Source organism: Oncorhynchus gorbuscha, linkage group LG06 (genome assembly GCF_021184085.1).
Source record: "Oncorhynchus gorbuscha isolate QuinsamMale2020 ecotype Even-year linkage group LG06, OgorEven_v1.0, whole genome shotgun sequence".
Lineage (NCBI taxonomy): Eukaryota > Metazoa > Chordata > Actinopteri > Salmoniformes > Salmonidae > Oncorhynchus > Oncorhynchus gorbuscha.
In genome coordinates, this window is record NC_060178.1 from 70541195 (window position 1) to 70566498 (window position 25304).

Consider the following 25304-nt stretch of genomic DNA (forward strand, 5'->3'; position numbering starts at 1 on the left):
GATATGTGACCCTGCTCAGATAATCCCTACCATCGTGTCGCTGAGTTATCATAGTGTCGCTGCAAATGTACATTGTCACGGGGGTGTTGGCGGTCATAGAGTAAGTAACCTAATTTATGTCCCTGTATCTCCCCTAAATGCCTCTGTCAATCCTACAGCTGTTGTCAGCAGTAATCATGAGCCTATGAACCTGAGTTATACTGTTAGCACTGAGAGGGTTTGCTCAAGTAGAATATTCCACTGCGCAGTTCACCCTGTGGTAAAACATAAATATCACTGTCATGTCTACCTCTAAGTAAAGCAATAATATCCCACATTAACATATCTAGCCTACTAAACAAGGTTCATAAAATCAATAACTTGCTACTAACAGATAACATTCATATACTGACTACCGAAAATAACTTCTGGACATCAGGAATGCGATTACTCATCACGTAATGGCAGAATCCTTTTTTTTCCTTTAACAAGTCAGACGAGCCCGACGGGAATGATATACTGCTCTCCCGAGAACAGACCCAGATCCCTGTGAAGGCGAAGAAAAATGGGCCAAAGAGCGGGCTGCTTTCTGAGACTTCGTAGGCGATTGAAAAAAAACCACTTCCTTCCATTCTGCTGGCAAACGTGTAATCTTTGGAAAATAAAATTGATGACCTACGCTGAAGATTGAACTACCAATGGGACATTCAAAACTGTAATATCTTATGCTTCATGGAGTTGTGGCTGAATTACGACACTATCAACATACATCTGGCTGGTTACACACTGTACCGGCAGGATAGAACAGCGGCATCTCTAAAGACAAGGGGCAGCGGATTATGTATTTTTGTAAATAACACCTGGTGCACGATATTTAAGGAAGTCTCAAGCTAATGCTCGCCTGAGGTAGTGTGGTTCACAGCTTATCATGAGATACTCTATCTGAATTTTTGCCACCACAGACTGAGGCTTGCACGAACACTGCATTGAATGAGCTGTGTTCCGCCGTAACCAAACAAGAAAGCGCTCACCCAGAGGCGGCGATCCTGGCGGCGATCCTCGTAGCTTAATGCCCAACGTGAATGATATACTGTTCTCCCAGGAACAGAACCAGAAACCCGTGATTTGCGTGAAGGCGGAAAAAAAGGGGCCAAAGCTGTAGAACCTGAGGATTTGAGGGCCCATGCCATACCTTTTCAACATCCTGAGTGGGAAGAGAAGCTGCCTTACCTTCTTCACGGCTGTGCATGTGTGTGGACAATGTTAAGTCTTTAGTCATTTGGACACTGAGGAACTTGAAGCTCTTGACCCACTCCATGTGTGGGGTACAGAGATGAAATAGTCATTCAAAAATCCTGTTAAATACTTAGGTTTGCCATAACAAAGGGGTTGAATACTTATTGAGTAAAAACATTTCAGCTTTTAATTTAATGAATTTGTGAACTTTTCTAAAAACAACTTCACTTTGACATTATGGAATATTGTGTGATGGCCAGTGACACAATCTCAATTTAATACATTTTAAATTCAGGCTGTAACACAACAAAACATTGAACAAGTCAGGGGGTGTGAATACTTTAAGGCACTGTATACATTCAAAAACTGTAACCATTGTTGATATGTTTTGACAAAAGGAGAGTAAACCAAAGGTTTCAGAGAGATTTGAACTGAGATAAAGTTCAGTGTGAATGCTAATTGAGAATATTCACAGTAGTACATAGGTGCACTCACACGCAGACATAGTAACCTGAGCTATTTTCCAGTTATTAAACCGGATACTTAGTGAAGGGGGTAATTGCTTAGTGAGTTTGTACTTAAAATAAAATCATGTTTGATGAACAGTAATGTTAGTTATACTAAAAAAAGAGTAAAGTCATAAAACCAAAAGTATCATAGTGGTTTGAACTGAGATACTGTTCGAATGGTAAATGACAAGAAAATTATTATTTTCTGACTTTATGAAGTTTAGTTTGGGAGTTTTCGTTCAAGACCTTGTGTAAATAAATTGTGTGTACAGACAGACTGTGAAGGGTTTTATTTGTGAAATAATGACCTTGGAATACCTGGGATAAACAGAGAAATATATATTCACTCCGAAAGGATTTTAGAGGTTCTGTTACTGTTCATTAGTCATGGTCAAGCAATCAACTGCTTTATACCCTAAGAAAACAGATGTGCCATGTTCACTCTTACTGAAAACTACCTAGTTCATTTTAGCTAACGCCACAGTGAACAGCAATGACTGAGTGTCATCGACTTGAAAATAGACTGTGGTTAAGTTTGTGATAAAGGCTGGTGACCATTGGACACGTGTGTGTTTATGTGGGAGCACATCTGTACAGTTGAAGTCTCGAAGTTTACATACACTTCGGTTGGAGTCATTAAAAACTTGTTTTTCAACCACTCCACAAAAAAATGTAGACCTCCACAAGTCTGGTTTGTCCTTGGGAGCAAATACCAAACGCTTGAACTTTTATCTGTACAATCAATAGTATGCAAGTGTAAATACCATGGGACCACGCAGCTGTCATATACCGCTCAGGAAGGAGACGTGTTCTGTCTCCTAGAGGTTACCGTACTTTGGTGCGAAATGTGCAAATCAATCCCAGAACAACAGCAAAAGACCTTGTGAAGATGCTAGAGGAAACAGGTACAAAAGTATCTATATCAACAGTAAAACGAGTCTGATATTGACCTTAATCTGAAAGGCCACTCAGCAAGGAAGAAGCCACTGCTCCAAAACCGCCATAAAAAAACAGACTACGGTTTGCAACTGCACATGGGGACAAAGATCATACTTTGTGGAGAAATTACCTTTGTTCTGATGAAACAAAAAGAGAACTCATGGCTGTGATGACCAAAGTTGTGGCAAAATGGCTTAAGGACAACAAAGTCAAGGTATTGGAGTGGTTATCACAAAGCCCTAACCACAATCGTATAGAATATTTGTGGGTCGAACTGAAAAAGGTGTGCGAGCAAGGAGGCCTACAAACCTGACTCGGTTACACCAGCTCTGTCAGGAGGAATGGGCCAAAATTCACCCAACTTTTTGTAGGAAGCTTGTGGAAGGCTACCCAAAACGTTTGACCCAAGTTAAACAATTTAAAGGCAATGCTACCAAATTCTAATTATGTATGTAAACTTCTAACCCACTGGGAATGTGATGGAAGAAATAAAATATGAAATAAATCACTCTACTATTATTCTAACATTTCGCATTCTTAAAACAAAGTGTTGATCCTATCTGACCTAAAACAGGGAACCTTTACTAGGATTAAATGTCAGGAATTGTGAAAAACTGGGTAAAAAGGTGTATGTAAACTTCCGACTTCAACTGTATGTCTGTTTTGCCTATTCGTTCCACTATCCCCTCAATGTAACCCCTTTATATATTCTTCCCCAGGCCAAGAGAGATTCCTTTGCCTTCCTGTGGGACATGGCTGTGGTGGAGTATGCTGCTCTGACAGATGATGACTGCACCCTGACAGTGACAGGCAACAGTATGAGTAGTAAGGGCTATGGCCTGGCCCTGCAACATGGCAGCCCCTACAGAGACCTCTTCTCCCAGAAGTAAGTTCCCCCTTCCAGCCAACTTGTCCCAACGGCCACCTACTGTATTTATGTTTCTGTACTGTAGATGGGTGGTTCCACGAATAGTGCCTTTTTAGTCTTCGATAAAACACAATGTTAGTTGGATTCCATATATCTATGCTGTAACAAACAAATTCCAAGTGTGTTTTTGTAACTTTGTGGATTTAACATATAAATAGCTATTGCTTTAGCCGTACTATGCCACCTTGTTTTATCCTTGGGTCCTTGAGACTAGAGGTCTTCACAGATCCACCTGTACCCGAATATCCAAGACCTGATCCGTAATTCTAAATAATGTCACAGGTCTGGTATGTGTAATTTTAACTGACATGTCCGGAAGGCCCCGTACAGATCCGAACACGACTGCTGCAGTAGAGAGAGACATTTTATAGTTTATGCTGCTGCTGTTACTTTTCCCGAGAGTGGAGCGTGGTGCGTGTAGCTCGTTGTTGTTATTGTTGGCGGCCAATCATAAGTCATCACAGCGGTGATAGGCTACAGTCATAGAGCCTCCATGTTTGGCAAAAGTTAGGATATCTAATCAACGGAATTTAAAAGATAAAAGGAGGATAGGCTACAACAACCAAGAGCCAACAGGTAGGCAGCTACTTAATTTTCTGAATGGAGTTATTTGTAACTGTATGATGAAAGCGCATGCACTGCAGCCTCAATTAGCCTAGTTAGCTAATGTTAACTAGCATATCTAGCTTCTCCTGGTTTGATGCAGTCAAGACCGGTACTACATGATCATATTTGATGATGAATAACCTAGCTATGGCAGCTATTAGTCTAACATAACGCGAGTCGGTTTGATTGGTTGCGTCTCTCGTCTCTCCCTTACCGCGTCACTTCCTCCCCCAACTGTTAGAGAAGCACCTCCCTCTCCCTCTCACACTGTATCAAAGGTAACCACCCGTTACGTTCCTCCCTGTCCCATCCCCCTGGAACCCTCTTCCCCAGAGCAAAAAATATTCTGCACATATGCTTCTTTTACCTCTGCTTTACGCCAGGGCCGGATTACTGAACGGGCACACAGGGAACCCAAATTTAAAAAAACTGGGGGCTTCCCAGATTTGAATACGTCGTAAATAATGGAAAAATGTGTAGAATAGCAGGAAGTTGGCTTCAAAACTGCAAACTTCTCTCATCCTTGTGATAAAAATGTGAAGAATAGCATGATATGTGCTACAAAACAGTACATTTTCTCTCAGCCTCATGACAAAATGTGTAGAATTGCATTATAAAACTGCACATATTTCTTCCTACCCCATGTCAAAATGTGTTGAAATTCCCTGGAGGTTGGTGCCCCGGGGCCCGAAATGCGCTAATCTGGCCCTGCTTTAGGCACAACTTTGAGGTCACCCTGCCCCCTTCTCAGTCAAATGTGAATGAGAATTCTTCAAGTTTTTCCAGTGAAACATTCATGCAGCATCTACATGCCAACCATTTGCTCTCAATCAATTTCATGGGAATATGCATTTAGATCATGAGTTATTATGTAATCCTCTTACAAAGAACAGTGTTATGAATGATGTACAATGAGTGCATTTTAAGACAGATGGTGTTAACTGTATCACACCTGTATCATACCTTTTGTTTCAATCTAAGCACATTTTGCCTAGTGGCACACTTGAGGATTGGCCACGTGAGAGAAAAATGTGACCATTCTCACGATCATCCTAAAATATAAGAATTTATATATTACAGTAATGTTATACTTTGCTATTATATTCTGTTTTGTTTTGTAAATAAGTTACTATCATTGTGGTCTTGCAGACATTGATTCGGATTTGATCAAAGTTTATTACAATGAGTACCATTCTCCATTCATCACTGAAATTGATGAGTAGCTGGTTCTCTGGGCAGCCGAACAAATAGAGCAGACAGATTTTAATCTACCGGGAAGAGGGTTCTAAAGAATTTTGAACCGTGGCCAATCTATGAAAATAAGTTTAGTTTTTTTCAGAAAATCCCCAATTTGGCATGCCCTACTTCATGTTTGTCTGACTTCTCGGTAGATTTGAACCCACTTAACCCCCAAATTTCCCCAAGTGCTTTGACAAAGTAACTTCTATACAGCATTATTTATTTAATGTGATTAGTGATTCATTTACATTTGTCCCTCAAGGTTAGGCAACCCTGTTATGTGAACTTATGTGATGGGATAGTTCATGATTTTGTCAATAAAGCCATTTCCTCCTTGAACCCACCTGTCCCCATTTTCATTAGTTTGTTATTGTAGGCTCTGTAAAATGAAGAAAACTAAAAACATAATTTCAAGTGTAAAATAAATGCTTTGTGGAGTGCCTTTTTTACAATTATGTAAACAAAAAGCATGTGTGTTGAAACACAGTAAAAGCTTGTTTTTATAAAGACAAAACAAAAATACCCAAACCGCAAGACACATGGTCAATGACAGAAAATCAGAAAATGTGAGTAGCCTAAACATCAGTATAAGCACCAAGCCTGCTTGTGAAGTGAAAATCACCATTATAATTGCAATATAATCAATATAAGTTTTGATATGACAGGTCAAAATAGTTTCACTTAGACACATTGTTTGTGGCCTCGTTCGTGCTTACAGAATGGTACGTCTTCGTGCAACAGGTGGATCTCATTTAGATGTTATCCTTTGTCCTAACAGTCACCACAAATCTTCAACACTTTCACTTGATTGCAACACTTCTCACAAACAAGTTGCTTGCACCTGAACCAGGTGTCATGGGTTCTGTTCCGAGTGCATCGGCTCACTTTGTAGTTTCTCCTCCCCGGGAGCTGTTTGCAATTTGCTCTGAATCTTTGCTGCTGTCTTGACACCTCATATGTCTCTCACATAGCCTGCTTGTCAGACTCATGATGAAGTCTCTCCTGCTCATGGTGTTCATGCATTGTTTAAACAACAGGTAGAGTTGATAGCGGCCAAGTCAAGCATGTTGTAAAACACAGCAACAGGCCAGTGGCGAATTCCTCCTTTCAGTACCATCTGATCTGAAACATTATCCGATCTTAAATATTATCCAACACATGCTTATCTGCAGCCCTATATGGATCCATACAGAAAGCTGTTCAGCATGAATCAGAATAATAATCGGCGATATCATGATCTATTTCCTCCCTGCCATCTGAGTCACGTTCGTTCAGATCTTGTAGCAACTCTAACATTGCATGTGCATCCATTTGTCTTGGTATTGCCATTGTCAGTTATGCACTCTCTCATTGTATAGCCTACTCCAAATAGGCCTAGAGTAGACTAATAAGACTGCTTGGATCCGGTGGACTGGTACGGGGTACACTGTTTTGAGATGCATTTATGTAATCATCGATTGTGAATGAAAAACAAGGCGGGCCATTCTATTGTGTAATTAGAATAGATTAGTATTCACAATCGATGATTACATAAATGCATTGTTCGCTGCCCCTCGCTCATCAATTTACCCATTCTCCCCCATCATACTATACTTTATTAATTTAATCTGCTGTTATGTGTGAAACACTTCCTAATATTCAGTTGCACCCTCCTTTTTGCCCTCAGAATAGTCTCAATTTCCCTGGGCATGGAATCAACAAGGTGTCAAAAGCATTCCGCAATGATGCTGGCCCATGTTGAGTCCAATGATTCCCACAGTTGTCAGGCTGGTTGGATGTCCTTTGGGTGGTGGAAAATTCACGATACACACAGGAAACTGTTGAGCGTAAAAAACCCATCAGCATTGCAGTTCTTGACACAAACCGGTGTGCCTGGCACCTACTACCATACCCCGTTCAAAGGCTGGTCAGTCTATGTCATGGAAAGATCAGGTGTTGTTAATGTTTTGTACACTTGTGTAGTGTAACGGTTTTGACTTCAGATTATTATTTATAGGGGTGCCAGTTAGGTTGTGCCTACCAGAGAACATTGGTTTCTCCTTTTGGTTTGGGAGGGAATGAGTCCCATCTGGTCCGTCAAGTCTACCCCAATACAAAGAACTTATGTAATGGTCAGGATGGAAATACACTTCATAAACCCTTAAACATTGGAAAGAACTTCAAAAACAACTTATTTTGTGTGGGTTGTATTACCAACCATTCACACACACATAACAATACAACAAATAATGAGCTCTGGTTCCTCCAGCCCGGGAAAAGAAGTTCAGGGAGCTCAAGCGACCTTAGTCACGCAATGTTTGTCCGTTCATACAAGTGTAGCGTAAACCCAGTATCAAATCATAATCAAAATAACAATTATTTTACCACCATCAAAAGCGTATCAACTATTAATTAGTCCTCAACTACAACTAACTACATAAATCATCACGGTGTACATCACACTAAAACACATTAAATACCGTATTCATAAAGGTTGTAGTCAGACAATCCAATCCTCCAAGTGGACCCGATCCGGTGTTAACTTGATATTATGCTACAGTTGTATTTTTTATTTGATTTAACCGTTATTTAACTAGGCAAGTCAGTTAAGAACTAATTATTTAAAATCACAGCCTATCCCAGCCAAACCCTAACCGAGGTCTGTGCTAAGTAGCCAAGGCTATGGTTGCACCATGAAATCAACTTGTCATTTAGCAGATATCACAGGCCCTGCTCTACCACAGTCAGCACACATATTTGACAGTAAGAATGTTATGGAATGTAACAGAAGAAAATAGAAAGGATGTTTTCCCCAAATGGCTATTGCTGATTGTAGCCACATGAGGAATGCACAGAGCCATGGTTATTCTAGATAAAAGTTATGTTTTGACACAGAGACCATCCGTGCAATTTGTAGAGTTTTTTTGTTGTTGCAAAAATAGGTTAGAATCTTTGGAATCTGCTCTTTCTGATAGGGTATAACAATCAAAACTGGACCTCTGTAGGATGATATGTAAGAAGTGCTATTTGGTAACCTCCTCGCTTATTTGTTAATGCATGCTGTCAATGTCAGCTGCAGAGGTCATCAGTCTCTTTATTCTCTTTAGTATCAATCTCGTTTAGGTGTAGTTTGGATATGCCAGCTGGGCAGGCAACTATTGTCTTAGTCAGAAAAAACACTATAATCTAATTTCACTATTTACAGTCAACACATTTTCTGACTGATTACAATGTAAATTTTTAACATAATACATGCACCAATTTATTAATTTGTTATTTATTATGGAATACTTATACAACTGAAATATTAATGGTTAGAATGACTTTCATGGCCATTCTAGTAGTAATAGAATTCCAGCACTCTGAGTGTAAATATACTTTGTTTTCTCAAAATGTATGTTAGCTAGCTAAATTAGCAATGTTAACCCCATCTGCTGCCAACATCAAGATACAATTTGAGAGCACTAGTTAGCTCCAAAAGTGGTTATAGCTTTGACTGCATGGTAATAGTGAATTCAGAGCCTTCAGTGCTAGCTACACTACAAACATCCTTTTACCATGTTCCTGTGAAGCAATTGTAATGACATTCTACCACAACATATTCAAGAGTTTCAACAAGGGGTAGTCTGTGTTTAATTTCATTGTGTAGAAACACAGTTTGAGATAATTGTGATGGGATTTTGCAAGTGATTAAATGGGGAATTGGGCTTCCCAGGAAAATGTTGTCCGAGGTTGTAACAGTAACCAAGGGGGGCAGGGATTAGTGAACGGTCAATTGCCCCTTCCTGTTGCTCAGCTTCCATTCCCCCTGTCATAAGTGGAGTTATAGCTGATTTAAGATGAAATTGTCAACCCTGTTAAGGTCAACTCTGCTACGGTCAACCCTGTCACTTTAATTGTCACCTTTTATAGTCTGTATTTTATTTGTTTTTGTTTAACTCTGGAGATGGGGAAACATGTTTGTTATGAATTTGAGCGTGCTCTTCATGACAGAATGTTAAAATTTGGTTAAATAAATATAATTTGTTTACAAAATTACACTATCCAAAGGCATTCTATTCGTGGAATGACACAGATACCAAATGGGGAAAACCTGAATGGCGATTATGCATAAGTGTGAATATACAATTCAGTATCGTATGTTGCTCTATGTGTGTGGGTTGTGTGGTTGTAAAGGGGGTTAAATAATGACCCTGTGCTTAGCCATCCTCTCGGTTGGGAGAGAATCACTATCTTTGTTCACGTTTCAGCCACTTCAGCCATCATTCTCCGATATCCATTCTTATCCATACTGTAAGATTACTAATGGGCTCTGTTTAGCCTTTCATCATCAGGATAGCAGCTTTTGTTTAACTCACTTCAAAACAAATTCATTTGAAAGAGTCACCATTTTCCTGCCCACAGTTTAAAGGACTGTTATTCATCTTTTCTTATGGCCAGTTTGACTTAACTTTAATCCAGTATCATACAACTCACTCCACCTGGTTTTATATGACACAATAAGATCTCTACATTGTAATATTTCACATTAAAAACATTAATTGAACATATCCTCTACCAGAAATCTGACATTTTGACAACTGAGTCCAACTCCATTTACTTTAATCCTATCACTAATGTTTGAATGGGAATTCACTCTAGCACAGTACCCACCCCCGTGCTTTCAGTGAAGCCCCAGAACTATAAAACCCCTCTCTCTGTGTTTGTAAGGATCCTGGATCTGCAGGAGAAAGGGGACCTGGACATCCTGAAGCAGAAGTGGTGGCCCAGGAAGGGTCGCTGTGACCTGGACAGCCACTTGGAGGCCCAGCCAGAGGGCAGGTCCCTGAGGCTCCAAAGCTTCGCTGGGGTCTTCTGCATCCTGGCAGCAGGGCTGCTGCTGGCCTGCCTGGTGGCCGCCCTGGAGACCTGGTGGAGCAGCAACCGCTGCCGGCGTGAACAGCCCAAAGAGGTGACCGAGAATGCAGCCCCGATCCAGGGCCTGGTCCCACCGCGGCCCCTCCCTAGGCCCCGGCCGAGACCCAGACCCCCGGGCCCTCCGGTTCTGCCCAGTGATGCCACTGCCACACTCTACTTTATGGATCCTGGCGCAGACGCCAGCCCTGATTTAGTAGAGCTGCAGTACACCCAGTTATAGGTGTGCCCTGATGATAGTCCAAATTGTTGTGATCTTTTCATTTTGTTTTTGAGTGGGGGAGAAGTTGGGTTGGGTTTTAGAATTTCAAAAGAGCCTTTGAAGGATTATTAAGATACTTAAACATGCAATTAATTGCTTGTTTTCGCTTGTTTCTGCTTAAAAGTGAGTCATTATCATGGATAGCAATAATGATTACTGAAAAATATGAATAAGGACAATTATATTGGTTTATTAATTCAACAACATTGCACTTCGGGGTAGATATTTGCTGCCTCATTCAATGCAAACGCTCTCTTTAGCCCATCCATCCATGTATTACTGCTTCCAAACAGCTTAAACACAACTTCATCCTGCTAGAGACTGGGCAACCCCTGGTGGTGTGCAGACATAAAAGGCTTGACAAGGATCCCTAAACTAAAGTGTGAGCAAACAAGACACTGTCTGTTTGATTGGACAATACAATAAAGCAGTAAGTCCCACAGAAAATAACGGACTTAATGTAAAATTGTTGTCATGATGGCTATATATGATTAATGGAGCATTAGATTATCGAGTGACGATTTATTAAAATTAACCATTTATTGTCCTTTAGTGTAATACTCCATCATAAAGGTGTCGTTGGATGTCATAACCTATCATGTTCTTCAATGACAGGTGTTATTTCACAATATATGTAATTTAACAGACACTTTTATCTAATGCGACTTAGTCAAGCGTGCATCCCATTTTACGTGTGGGTGATCCTGGGAATCGAACCACTAACCTGGCTTTAACGATAGCCATGCGATACCAACTGAGCTACAAAGACCACTTATGACATCTACAGTGTATGTAAACAATATGCCAACAATTTCCAGTAAATTGTACCCAGTCCAAATACGCCCTATACGCGTTTTTGCAATTATATGTCAATGTCCAGATACCATGCTGGTTATTTACGTACTGTATGATTGTCTGTGATCCTATGCAGGCCACTAAGGTCTACAGTCTGGAAAGGGTTTCTGGTCCATTGACATATAATGACATTACAAGTGCTTCACCGGAAAGCAGGTGTGATATGTGGACAGACAGAGACTGGGAGGAGGCAGAAACTATTCACACAGGTCAGGAGAGACCTGAGATATACGGGGTACTGTGTGGGGTTGGGGGGAGGGCATGGGCGATGGGTAGGAGTAGATATGTATCGCTTCACTGTTCGTCTTACTCCATGGTCTCTTCTGTTGTTTGGCGTCTTTATGTTATGATTTAAACAGAATGGATGCATGGGAAATGTTTGGTAACAATGAGAGGAAGGAGAAGGAGAAGTAGCTAGGAGGCCATACTTTTGGCTGTTTTCCGGTGCACTAGATTTTTCTGCGCGATCCTATTATCCATAACATTTCTTTTGACACTTTTGGTTGCTCCTCAACTCCAAATTGCAACATTTGGAGTAGTGAATGACCAAAAATATAGACTTTCAAAAAATGATTTCTTTAAGTGATTTTAGGTCTTTGTCTCCTTCATTGTGTCTATCTTGTCCAACAAAGTGTGATGCATTGACATTGTATACCCATCTCAACCAGTCAGTCTATAAGGACGTGATTCTTTTCATGCAGTAGTGTGCTACAGGTACAGCATCTGTTGTCCATAGAAACATTTATTTAAAGAAAGGCATTCTACACAGCAAATTGGCCAGTGTTAACAAGTGTTCTTTCTCTTGGTGTTACATTAGCTGTGTTAAGAGGTGTTGATTTAAGAGTAGTTTTTACACCCTCTGTACTAATATAACTCCCAGGTGAGAGTTACTGTACAGAGGTTGGGCGGTGGCAGTGAGCAGTGTTGATTGAGCTTCCAATTTTAACTTGAACCTTCCTGTGCATCTAATTGCCTATAGTTCAACGGCAGCTTTGAATTGTGCAGTAGTGTAAGGTAAGTAATTTGTTCATGTTTTAAAATATTTTGAAATAGTTAGCTGGTGGCCAAACTTGTTATATCGGCTAAGTGAATGGTCGAGATCTTTGTTTATAGATAATAGCTACATCAGTGAACTTTAGATTTAGAAGGTTGCTAGCTAGGTAATGTGGTTAGTTAATGATAGCGTTAGATTCATTAGCTATCTAGCTAAATGTTAGCGGGAACTTTATCTCAACTTCATTAGTTCGCTAAAATTAGCAAACGATTAGATTGGGTTGTGACCGAGTGTGATCAATTTGAGCCTTGTTTGGTGCAGCATGTAGCTAGCCAGGAAGTGAAGGTTACAAAATGGCTAATATCTACTCATTTGTTCTTCAAAACGCATATAACTAAGAATGTTTGTCTGGCCAAAAAATTGTTAGCTAGCTATATAGCTACCTACAACACCGACCTCAACCGTAACTTAGTGCTAACGTTAGCTAGCTAGCACACATGGCCAGACGTGGTAGGGTTTTCCTCAGCCATTTAGATTAACATGTCTATGGTGTGTGTTTGTTGTTAATCACAGATCAGACATTGTGTTCATGCCAATACAGTTTGAAATGTATTGGCCAGTTTAACTTTCCAATATATTTGAGTGGTGGTGGTAACTGTTTGTAGCTAGTTAGATAGCTAGTTAGTTTGGTTGGTTGATTTCACTGGAATATTACCTTGCCACGCCCCAGATCCGCAGGCAGGTAGAAACCTGTTACATCATGAAAGTGGCATTTGGAACAAATGGTTGATCCACTGCAGGGAAGACAAAGGGGAGACAGTATAAGGGGGCATTTTGTGTGATTGTTTCTATATGTAAATCTTTATCATAAAATGTTTGCAACCAAATTTAACTTAAATATGACATTGTATGTAATCACATTTTGCAGGAGTGCAGAGTAACATGTTGGTGAAGGTCCAATACCAAAAATGCAAGAAGTTTATGAAGTTGCAGCCTGGTTTCATTAATCAGAGATTTCATTAATCAAGGTGAATATATGAACTGTCTGATGTATTTTCTGAAATTGAACACTTGGGCTTGATTTGGGTCAGACCTATTATTGTTGCCCCCTAGGTGGCTTATCTCCCTGTATTCTGATTAGTCTCTCTTTTTTTGTAGTCCAAAATAGGTTTGGACTGCCCCCTTCAGCACAAATACACATTATTGATGATTCTACTTCGTGCATAGACACATTATCCCTCTCGTCAAGTGATTTAGACCTGAGATCTCCAGAAAGGCTATCTAAAAAGGTCAAAACAACCTCAGGAGATTTAGCCATAACTGATATTGGATGTTGATAATCCCATTTCTCTGTTTGGTCTTCATGGACATACCGACAGCATAAAACAACCCAAAATTGTTTAACTTTTCTCTTGTTTTAATAGATGGTCCGAGATGCCCTGACTAGTAGACCTGGTGGGTAAGACATATTAGAAGTTGAAGTTGAGTTGATCCACTTTGTTTTAGGTAAATCAGGACTTTTTGCTGATGTTTGACAATGAAACAACCTCTAAATTCATTGAAAAGTTGGACACTGTATTGAAGCTTAAAGTCATCAAATTGGCAAAATCCCGACAATGACCACCGATTTGTGTCGCCTGCTGCAAACTGCCAGAGAATGACAGCAAAACCAGTAAGTGGATTATATCGTGGTTAAAGCAATGTTTCAAACTCAGCGATATTGTTTTATGTGATTTGGGATGTTTGCATTTTCTTGTGCTCAGACTGGGACAATGATATGTCCTCCATGCTGCTGCTGCTTCATCTCCTCCTACCACCAGCTGGAGGGAAGAGGACCTTGATCAGTGCCAGTGATGATGTGGGTAGACTAGTGCACTTTCATAAGGTAAGATGGTACAGTAATTGTTGTGTAATTTCTTTTTTGGATTGTCTCTTCATTATCTTAACATGTGGAGAGTGACTTAAAAAATACCATTTGTGTTTTGCAGTCATGCTGCAGCATTGAAGACCATCTTGATGTGAGCCATGGTCAACAGCCATACCTCCTTGCCGTCAGAAGAAGACAGAGCAAGATTGACAACTACTACATTGGGGTGGACAAGAGGCTTGTTCACTGCCAGGCAGCTAGTGGTCTGTGTGCGTTTGAACTGTTCAAAAGCCCACTTTGTCTTTAACCTGATGTATGTTGATGCGCTTGTCAACTTCTATACATTTGTGCAGACAACCATCTACAACATTGATGTAGACAAAACAAGAGAGACCCCTAGCGTGATAGTTGTGGACAAAACGTCTTAACTATATAAATGTATACTATGGTGCTTTGTTGCACAGAAACAGCCAGTCATTGATATTTAATTTGAGAATAGCTTCTATCCCTCCACCAAGTTCAGATTGATCTTTGCTCAGGATGGTTATATCAAATTTATTTATATAGCCCTTTGTACATCAGCTGATATCTCAAAGTGCTGTACAGAAACCCAGTCTAAAACCCCAAACAGCAAGCAATGCAGGTGTAGAAGCACGGTGGCTAGGAAAAACTCCCTAGAAACGCCAAAACCTAGGAAGAAACCTAGAGAGGAACCAGGCTATGAGTGGTGACCAGTCCTCTTCTGGCTGTGCCAGGTGGAGATTATAACAGAACATGGCCAAGATGTTCAAATGTCATAAATGACCAGCATGGTCAAATAATAATAATCACATGCAGACCAGCTGAAACTGGAGCAGCAGCACGGCCAGGTGGACTGGGGACAGCAAGGAGTCATCATGCCAGGTAGTCCTGAGTCATGGTCCTAGGGCTCAGGTCCTCCGAGAGAGAGAAAGAAAGAGAGAATTAGAGAGAGCATACTTAAATTCACACAGGACACCGGATAAGACAGGAGAAGTACTCCAGATATAACAGGCGGACCCTAGCCCTCTGACACATCAACTACTGCAGCATAAATACTGGAGGCTGAGACAGGAGGGGTCAGGAGACACTGTGGCCCCATCCGATGATACCCCCGAACAGGGCCAAACAGGAAGGATATAACCCCACCCACTTTGACAAAGCACAGCCCCCACAACACTAGAGGGATATCTTCAACCACCAACTTACCATCCTGAGACAAGGTCAAGTATAGCCCACAAAGATGGGGGGGTGCCAACCCAGACAGGAAGATCACATCAGTGACTCAACTCACTCAAGTGACCCCTCATAGGGACGGCATGAAATAGCACCAGTAAGCCAGTGACTCAGCCCCACTCAGTTTATTATGTTCAACATAGGAGGGCCAAGCACAGGAAGCAGCTCTTTTAGTAGTTTAGTTGGAATAGGGTCCAGTATGCAGCTTGAAGGTTTAGAGGCCATGATTATTTTAATTATTGTGTCAAGAGATATAGTACTAAAACACTTGAGTGTCTCCCTTGATCCTAGGTCCTGGCAGAGTTGTGAAGACTCAGGACAACTGAGCTTTGAAGGAATACGCAGATTTAAAGAAGAGTCCGCAATTTGCTTTCTAATAATCATGATCTTTTCCTCAAAGAAGTTCATGAACTTATTACTGCTGAAGTGAAAGCCACCCTCTCTTGGGGAATGCTGCTTTATAGACTGCAGTTTTCAACATACTCAGGTTTCTGAAAACATTTGAATAGTATTCATAAGAATATTGGTCAAGTAGTTGATGCATTAAGCTGAGAAGGGCCCTCTCATGTTGCCAATTCTCCAGTCCAGTCAGAAGCTCCACAAATGGGTGGTGACATTGGTGTCACACATGATAACACTCAAAGTGATTGTTTTGAGAAGAATGGACGTTCAAATCAAATTTGATTGGTTTATTAGTCGCCGAATACAACACGTGTAGACCTTACAGTGAAATGCTTACTTACGAGCCCCTAACCGGCAGTGTCGTTTCAAAAAATGCGGACAAGAATAAGAGATAAAAGTAGCAAGTAATTAAAGAGGAGCAGTAAAAAAATAACAATATATACAGGGGGTGCCGGTACAGAGTCGATGTGCGGGGGCACATCTGTTAGTTGAGGTAGTATGTACATGTAGGTAGAGTTAATTAAAGTGACTATGCATAGTTTGACAACAGAAAGTGGCATGGAGAGGGGAGGGGCAATGTGAATATTCTGGGTAGCCATTTGACTAGATGTTCAGGGGTCTTATGGCTTAGGGGTAGAAGCTGTTTAGAAGCCTCTTGGACCTAGATGTGGTGCTCCTGTACCGCTTGTCATGTGGTAGCAGAGAGAATGGTCTATGAGGGTAGGGTGGCTAGAGTCTTTGACTATTTTTAGGGCCTTCCTCTGACACCGCCGGGTATAGAGGTCCTGGATGGCTGGAAGCTTTGGCCCCAGTGATGTACTGAGCCATTCGCACTACCCTCTGTAGTGCCTGGTGGTCGAAAGCCGAGCAGTTGCCTTACCAGGCAGTGGTGCAACCAGTCAGGATGCTCTCGATGGTGCAGCTGTAGAACCTTTTGAGGATCTGAGGACCCATGCCAAATCTTTTCAGTCTCCTGAGGGGGAGTAGGTTTTGTCATGCCCGCTTCAAAACTGTCATGGTGTGCTTGGATCATGTTAGTTTGTTGGTGATGTGGGCACCAAGGAACCTGAAGTTCTCAACCTGCTCCACTGCAGCCCTGTCGTGCTCTGTCCTCTTTTTCCTGTAGTCCACAATCATCTCCTTTGTCTTGATCATGTTGAGGCCGAGGTTGTTGTCCTTGCACCACACGGCCAGGTCTCTGACCACCTCCCTATGGGCTGTATCGTTGTTGTCGGTGATCAGGCCTACCGCTGTTGTGTCATCGGCAAATTTTAGGATGATGTTGGAGTCGTTTCTGGCCATGCAGTCATTCGTGAACGGGGACTACAGGAGGGGGCTGAGCACGCACCCCTGGGGGGGCCCCTGTGTTGAGGATCACTGTGGCAGATGTATTGTTACCTGCCCTTACCACCTGGTGGCGGCCGGTCAGGAAGTACAGGATCCAGTTGCAGAGGGAGGTGTTTAGTGCCAGGGTCCTTAGCTTGTTGATGAGCTTTGAGGGCACTATGGTGTTGGACACTGAGCTATAGTCAATGAATAGCATTCTCACATAGGTGTTCCTTTTGCCCAGGTGGGAAAGGGCAGTGGAGTGCAATAGAGACTGCAACATCTGTGGATCTGTTTGGGTGGTATGCAAATTGGAGTGAGTCTAAGGTTTCTGGGATGATGGTGTTGATGTGAGCCATGACCATTCTTTCAAAGCACTTCATGTCTACAGACATGACTGCTACGGGTCGGGTAGTCATTTGGGCAGGTTACCTTAGTGTTCTTGGGCACAGGCACTATGGTGGTCTGCATGAAACATGTTGGAATTACAGACTCTGACAGGGAGAGGTTGAAAATGTCAGTGAAGACACTTGCTAGTTGGTCAGCGCATCCTCGCAGGACATGTCCTGGTAATCCATCTGGCCATGTGGCCTATTGAATGTTGACCTGTCCAAAGGTCTTATTCACATCAGCTGCGGAGAGCATGATCACACAGTCTTCCGGTACAGCTGGTGCTCTCATTCATGTTTCAGTGTTATTTGCCTCGAAGCGAGCATAGAAGTAGTTTATTTAATCTGTTAGGCTTGTGTCACTGGGCAGCTCTTGTCTGTGCTTGCCTTTGTAGTCTATAATGTTTTAAAGGCCCTGCCACATCTGGCGAGCATTGGGGCCGGTGTAGTATGACTCGATCTTAGTCCTGTATAGACGCTTTGCCTGTTTGATGGTTCGTCACAGGACATAGTGAGATTTCTTCCGGGTTAGAGTCCGGCTCCTTGAAAGCGGCAGCTCGAGCCTTTAGCTCAGTACGGATGCTGCCTGTAATCCATGGTTTCTGGTTAGGGTATGTACGTACGGTCACTGTGGGGGGGACGTCATCAATACACTTATTGATGAAGCCAATGACAGATGTAGTGTACTCCTCAATGCCATTGGAGGAATCCCGGAACATATTCCAGTCTGTGCTAGCAAAACAGTCCTGTAGCTTAGCATCTGCTTCATCTGACCACTTTTTTATTGATCTAGTCACTGGTGCTTCCTGCTTTACTTTTTGCTTGTAAGCAGGAATCAGGAGGATATAATTATAGTCAGATTTTCCAAATGGAGGGCGAGGGAGAGCTTTGTATACATCTCTGTGTGGAGTATAGGTGGTCCAGAGTTCTTTTCCTTCTGGTTGCTCATTTAACATGTTATAAATGAGGTCAAATGGATTTAAGTTTCCCTGCATTAACGTCCCCGGCTACTAGGAGTGCCGCCTCTGGGTGAGCGTTTTCTTGTTTGCTTATGGCGGAATACAACTCATTTAATGCTATCTTAGTGCTCACATCTGACTGTGGTGGTATGTAAACAGATACAAAGAATATAGATGAAAACTCTCTCGGTAGGTGATGTGGTCTGCAGCTTAGCATGAAAAACTCTACCTCAGGCGAGCAATAGTTCGAGACTTCCTTAAATATTGTGCACCAGCTGCGCATAAAATACATAGACCGCCGCTCCTTGTCTTACCAGACGTCGCTGTTCTATCCTGCCGGTACATCGTTTAACCAGCCAGCTGTATTTTGATATTGTTGTCGTTCAGCCATAACTCTGTGAAGAATAAAATGTTAGTTTTTAACGTCCCATTGGTAGTTTAATCTTCCCAGTAACTTGTCCATTTGATTGTCCAAAGATTGCGTGTTTGCGAGCAGAATTGAGGGGTGTGTTTTTTTTCCGATCGCCTCCTACTCAGAAGGCAGGCCGCCCTCCGCCTTCTCTTCACGCAGATCACTGGGGTCGGGGCCTTTTCCCGAGGGAGCCGTATATCCTCCGCCTCGGGCTCGTCAGAGTCGTGAAAGAAGAAAAAGTATTCTGCTAGTCCGTGGTGAGTAATCGCAGTCCTGATGTCTAGAAGTTATTTTCCATCATAAGAGTTGGTAGTGGCAACATTATGTACAGTAAAACAATAAGTTACAAATTACACAGATAAACTAACAAAAAAGCAATCGGTTGGGGGAACGTAAAACATCTGCCTTCTGCTCCGGTGCCATTTTACTTACCGGTGCTGTTTTACAGTCTTGCTAAAGATATGTGTGCTTACATCATTGACAAGTTGCTTACTTGTGGTGTCGTGTCTACAGTAGTGTGTGATTTAGAAGTTATGCCTATGGATAACCCCTTGATTTCGAAACGTGCGCTTCTCTCTAGAATCTACTCGTTTGACTATGGGTACTTGGAGCACAAAAACCGTCCAACTAAAGTCAACCTAGAGAACAGTGGAAATAGCATAGCACTTAAGTATATTCAAACTCTGTGTCTTGTGAGAAATGTTCACTTGATTTTGGGTGATGTTCCACCAGGAAATAAGAACTGGAATTTACTGCTCATCTTACTTCAAATAATCAACAGTTTTTTCCCCTTTTCTTAGCCAGGGAATGACTGTGTATCTGAAACATTCGATAATGCCTTAACATCACTTACCCAGCATGCATACATTACCCAGCATGCATAAGATAAATCGGTCCTTTATGGCATAATGTGGAGCATGAGGTTTGAGGAAAAGTACAAACTCTTTAAAAACACCCTCAAGAACATTACTAAGTTCCTTTCCAAAAAACACACATTTGTTATAGGCCATCACAGGAAGATATTACCATTGCGACATACAGAGTATGTATAACGATGTTCGTCTGAGGGAGGTGTGGACCAAAGCGCAGCGTGGTAAGTGTTCATGTTATTTTTATTTAAACTGAACACAAAACAAAATAACAAAGAGTAGGAACGAATACTAAACAGTCCTGTCAGTTGCAGAAACACAAAACAGAAAACAACTACCCACAAAACACATGTGGACAAGAGCTACCTAAGTATGGTTGTCAATCAGAGACGACGACAGACAGCTGTCCCTGATTGAGAACCATACCCAGGCAAAAACAAAGAAGTACAAAAACATAGACAAAAGAACAGAATGCCCACCCTAGTCACACCCTGGCCAAACCAAAATAGAGAATAAAAAGCCTCTATGGCCAGGGTGTGACATTATGGACCGGTGAAAGTTTTTTCCCTGAGTGATTTTACTGGTGGTGAGGAGTTGGCAGCGTCACTTCAGGTCACTATGCAGAAAGCCATTTACTTTACCAGCTGGGTTAAGATGGATGGCACAGAGTACAGAGAGGGACTGTTAGTTTGCAGTAAGATGGAGCATGAAATCCCAGACTTTTGTGGTTCACTATATTGTATACCTATTGCTGGACAAGTTGCATACTGATAATTTCAGTGAACAATTACCATGCATTCGCTGTGTTTGATAGTGTTGTTGTCAATGTTGATGATCTGAAATTGTATAATCCTTTTATCCTTCAAAGTGCTTATGTTGCTGATGAGAGCCTTTATGTTGTTCCTTTGTATGACATTATTGGCAGCTTTGTCAAGAAAATTGCATACCTAGTCTTTTGAGGGCTTCCACTTGTTTTAAATAGCAACTCTGCAAATCATTTGAATGTGCCTGTGATGCACTGTTTTGACTGTGATGCGCCTGTGATACACTGATTTCATTTTAATGTGTCTGTGATTTACTGATTTAAATTGAATGTGCCTGTGATGCACCTCTTTCATTCTAATGTGCCTGTGATGCACTATTTGTGGCATAAATAAATAAAACAAAGCAGAGTCACTACTCTTGTAACGAATCCTTTATTTCTTCTTTTAACTTACCTTCTACTTGCAGGCTTGATTTATGAGTGGGAGAAAATCAGACAAAAAATGGTTATTTCCTAGTATGCATATTTAGCACTTCCTGGTGTCAATTCAGCTACAGGATGCATTCTCTAGAGTTGATCCCCAACACTGAAAGGTGTTGCTGCTTAATACTGGGGGTGTTGAAGAAACACTCCCATGGATCATTTGAACAACATCTGAGGTGTTATATGTTAACACTCCCAACTGTATCAATATGAACACTAAACCTGTTAAATTAACACTGAGTGGCCCTATATAAACACTGGATGAGTGTTGAAAAAACACTCCCATGGGTCATTTGAACAACACCTGAAGTGTTATATCTTAACATTTAGAGTTCCAATATTAGCATTACAAAAAGTGTTAAATTAACACTGATAAGAAAGTACCTAAATAAACACTGGACGAGTGTTCAAATTAACATCCCTGGTGTTAAATTAATATTTTCAAATTTGCTGTGTACTGAAGGAAGAGACTTTCTGGTAGTAGTTCATTGTAATTGTGGATATAAGCTTAAAATAACACATTTCAGATTAAATCATTTAGTTTTTTGTTGTAAGGTAATGTCTCACCACCATTATGCTTTAATTTTCCAGCTTGTGATTGCAGCGTAGTGTTGACGTGGGTTTTACGTTAGTGTTCCTTGAATAATATTGTTTTGAAGTAAATCAACTTTCAAATTCCATATTTTTCCAATAGGAAATGTAATGTAGACAATGTGGAGAATTAATTATGTTAAATCAAACAATTGCTCATCACAGCTTCTTTCTCCTTCAAACCTTTCTTTACCCTCCCCTTTTTCACTTTTCTTGCACTTCTCCTCCCTAATAACCTTTGTCTCTGTGTATCTTTCTCCCTTTCTCTCTCCTCCACTCTCTCTCGCTCTCTCTCTCCAGGACAAAGAGGTGAATCTAGAGCAGGTCCACAAGCGTTTGAACAGCCTCCTGGATGAGGACATGGTGCACAAGCAGCTGCCGGGCCAATCTATCGAGATCTCTGCCCTGGACATCAGCAGCATGCAGCCCAGCCAGTCCCTGGAAGGCCTGACTTCACGGGACCACTACCTGGGCCATCACAGGGAGTCGGTCTCTGTGACCACTTTCCTCCAGGAGGGACAAGGAGCAGGAAGGACACTTGGCAGGGGCACTGGCAGAACCCTCCCCCTACCCCTCAGCAGCGCCACCATGCCCGCTATCCGCTGCAAACACAGGGCGCCCAACGGGGGGCTCTACCAACAGAGCCCTGTCAAGACACCAATGCCAAAGTCATACCAATCAGGGCCTGGAAGAACCATTCCAGAAGCCATTGATGTAAGCCATGGGACTTCAATCTGACTACTCAGCCTCAGCGCAATCACAGACACTCAAGCTCCGTTTATACTAGGTTCTAACATGCATCTTTTTACCTCCACATTCTGATTGTGCCCACATTTTCTGACAGGTGTAGATAATGGAAAGATGTTTTGTGATCTGATTGTGAGCAGATGGCTATCTTACAAGTGTAGACGGATCTGGACAGTGAAACCATTTAAGTCATCATTACACAACCCTCTGAAATCATTGACTTTTGGCATCAATACTGTATGTGTATTAAAAAATATATATTATTTGGAAATATGCTTTTGTTAAATATTTTGCATACAGGGAGGGACCAGGAAATCTGGTCAACAATGCATGGACCCCATGTCTGAAAATGTGGGCCCAATCAGAATGTGGACAAGATCAGGATTCATGTTGACTGTGGTGAGCTATAGGCTAAAGGATCAATCGTCACAGGTGAGAGAAAATATAAATGTCTGGCATTTTATTTAATTTTTCGCTGAAGAAATATGGAGGAAAACAGAATTAGGAAAATGACTTTCATGTACATATTTGTAAGTAAGGACAAAAAGAGGTGAGGGGAAAAAACAACTGTATTTTGAATATTCTCAATTTTTTAAGTTGGGTTTAAAAAACAGATACAAAATGATACAAAAAATTACTGTTTGAATGGCTTTGTAAAATTTGTTCTAAATTAAGGTGATAATTCCTTCTGGTTGTTTTCTAAGTGCCAAGTTCAAATATGTTTTCTTTCAAATTAACATTATATGAATGTACAAAATTTATGAAAAGACACTTCAAAGTCAGTGGAAAGAGTTGATTTGTTTCATATGAAAACAATAAAGAATTATAAAAACATGTTTTTGTACCACGTCGCTTTTGTAATCCATAATTTATTTTCATGTATGAGTGAGTAGCCGTGTCTGAATACCCATACCTGCATTCTAAATAGTAGGCATTTTACGTATACGAAAATAGAATGTTTGTCTGCTCTCTCATTGGCTAAAATGTTCCCACCTGATGTCGCCACTTCTCGCCAGCCTGACATCTTTGAGGACATGTATTTCCATTGTTAGAGACAGGCACTCAAATATCTTGTCAATATAATAGACAATATTTTGTTCTACTCATTTCATTTCTTTTCATCTAGTCAAATTTGCTGCACACTTTGAGGAAGAGAAGTGTCTTTCCAGACTCACATCTGTTTGACAACAGCTGATAATCATATGGTAATGAGATAAGGGGACACGCTGATGTGTGTTCTGTGAACAACAACAGTGGAATTGTCAGTTCGCCTTCTAAAAGCATGCATTGGGGACTGCACTCAGGTCAAGGCCCTGGTGAGGATGAAAAGCATGCAGATGAGCTTCCCTGAAACGGTTTCTAAAGGTTTGTGCAAACATTCTTCAGTTGTGCGAACCCACAGTTTCATCAGTTGACCGGGTGACTGGTCTCAGACAGTCTGGCTGGTCTCAGACAGTCACGCAGGTGAAGAAACCGGATGTGGAGGTCCTGGACTGGCGTGGTTACACATGGTCTGTGGTTGTGAGGCCGGTTGGACGTACTACCATATTCTCTAAAACAACGTTGGAGGCAGCTTATGGTAGAGAAATTAACATTAATTTCTCTGCCTTCAGCTCTGGTGGACATACCTACAGTCAGCAAGCCAATTGCACACTCCCTCAAAACTTGAGACATCTGTGGCATTGTGTTGTGAGACAAAACTGCACATTTTAATGGCCTTTTATTGTCCACAGCACAAGGTGCACCTGTGTAATGATGTTTAATCAGCATATTGATGTGCCATACCTGTCAGGTGGATTCTTGGCAAAGGAGAAATGCTCACTAACAGGGATGTAAACAAATTTGTGCACAACATTTGAGAAAGATAATATTTATGTGCATAAGAAACATTTCTGGGATATTTTATTTCAGCTCATAAAACATGGGAACACGTGTTTGTATTTTTGTACAGTATATATTTTTAACATTTATTTTACCAGGTAAGTTAACTGATAACACAATCTCATGTACAGCAACAACCTGGGGAATATTTACAGGGGAGTGGAGGAGGGACCAATGAGCCAATTGGACGCTGGGGATGATTAGGTGGCCATGATTGTATGAGGGCCAAACTGATACTTTTTGGGGGGACCAGAGGAAATAATGTCTCCTACTGGCCCTCCAACACCACTTCCAGCAGCATCTGGTCTCCCATCCAGGAACCAACCAGGACCAACTCTGCTTAGCTTTAGAGGCAAGCCAGTAAACCAGACTGCTATAACTGGGCTACTACTTTCAGCGTTTAGTCTGGATTATTTTCATAAAACAGCTGTGTGTATGGCTGCATTCACATAGACTGTAGAGGTGAATTACCTTATCTATCTTGTAGCCTATATCAAAGTGACTTTGTTTTAGTGTGTAGGGCGCTGTCCATTGTGCTGATACAGTGCAGCGGAGATAGGCTACAGATTTCGCGTCTCACTTCAAAAGCACTCAATGGTCTTGGAGTTTAAGCATTTGAACTGTATATGTATTGTGGTATAGCGTGATATAAGCCGAATTCAATATAATTCCAATGCAGGAACCCTCCATAATTGTGCCCCCCTCACCAATTTCAACTGCCCCCTCAGTCACTTTATCCTGGCACTGGGTCTGAATAGCATGAAATAAAGGTGTGGCGGAGGTGTGTCTACAGATAAGCAGTGTTCTGAACTTGACTTAATTCCCTCATAATTCCAGCACTTTTACGTAAAACGGAGTTAATTCACTGCCAATGATTCACCAGAGCAAAATACTACAAAATATGAATTATAGGTGCAAATG

The 25304-nt window shown here is 41.4% G+C and overlaps 1 protein-coding gene across 2 annotated transcripts in view; it reads left to right on the plus strand.

The window, feature by feature from the left end:
- LOC124038280 (glutamate receptor ionotropic, delta-1-like) overlaps positions 1–23286 on the plus strand; it is a 446412-nt gene extending 423126 nt beyond the window's left edge. The window contains exons 14-16 of one of the 2 annotated variants that reach the window (XM_046353943.1): positions 3383–3549; positions 10126–10366; positions 22056–23286. In XM_046353943.1, coding sequence (XP_046209899.1) covers positions 3383–3549; positions 10126–10366; positions 22056–22493 — 846 coding nt within the window. In that variant the 3' untranslated portion in view covers positions 22494–23286. Of the gene's footprint in view, positions 1–3382; positions 3550–10125; positions 10553–22055 lie in introns of both variants that reach the window. The other variant, XM_046353944.1, reaches the window with a different exon arrangement.
- The last annotated feature ends 2018 nt before the right edge of the window (positions 23287–25304 follow it).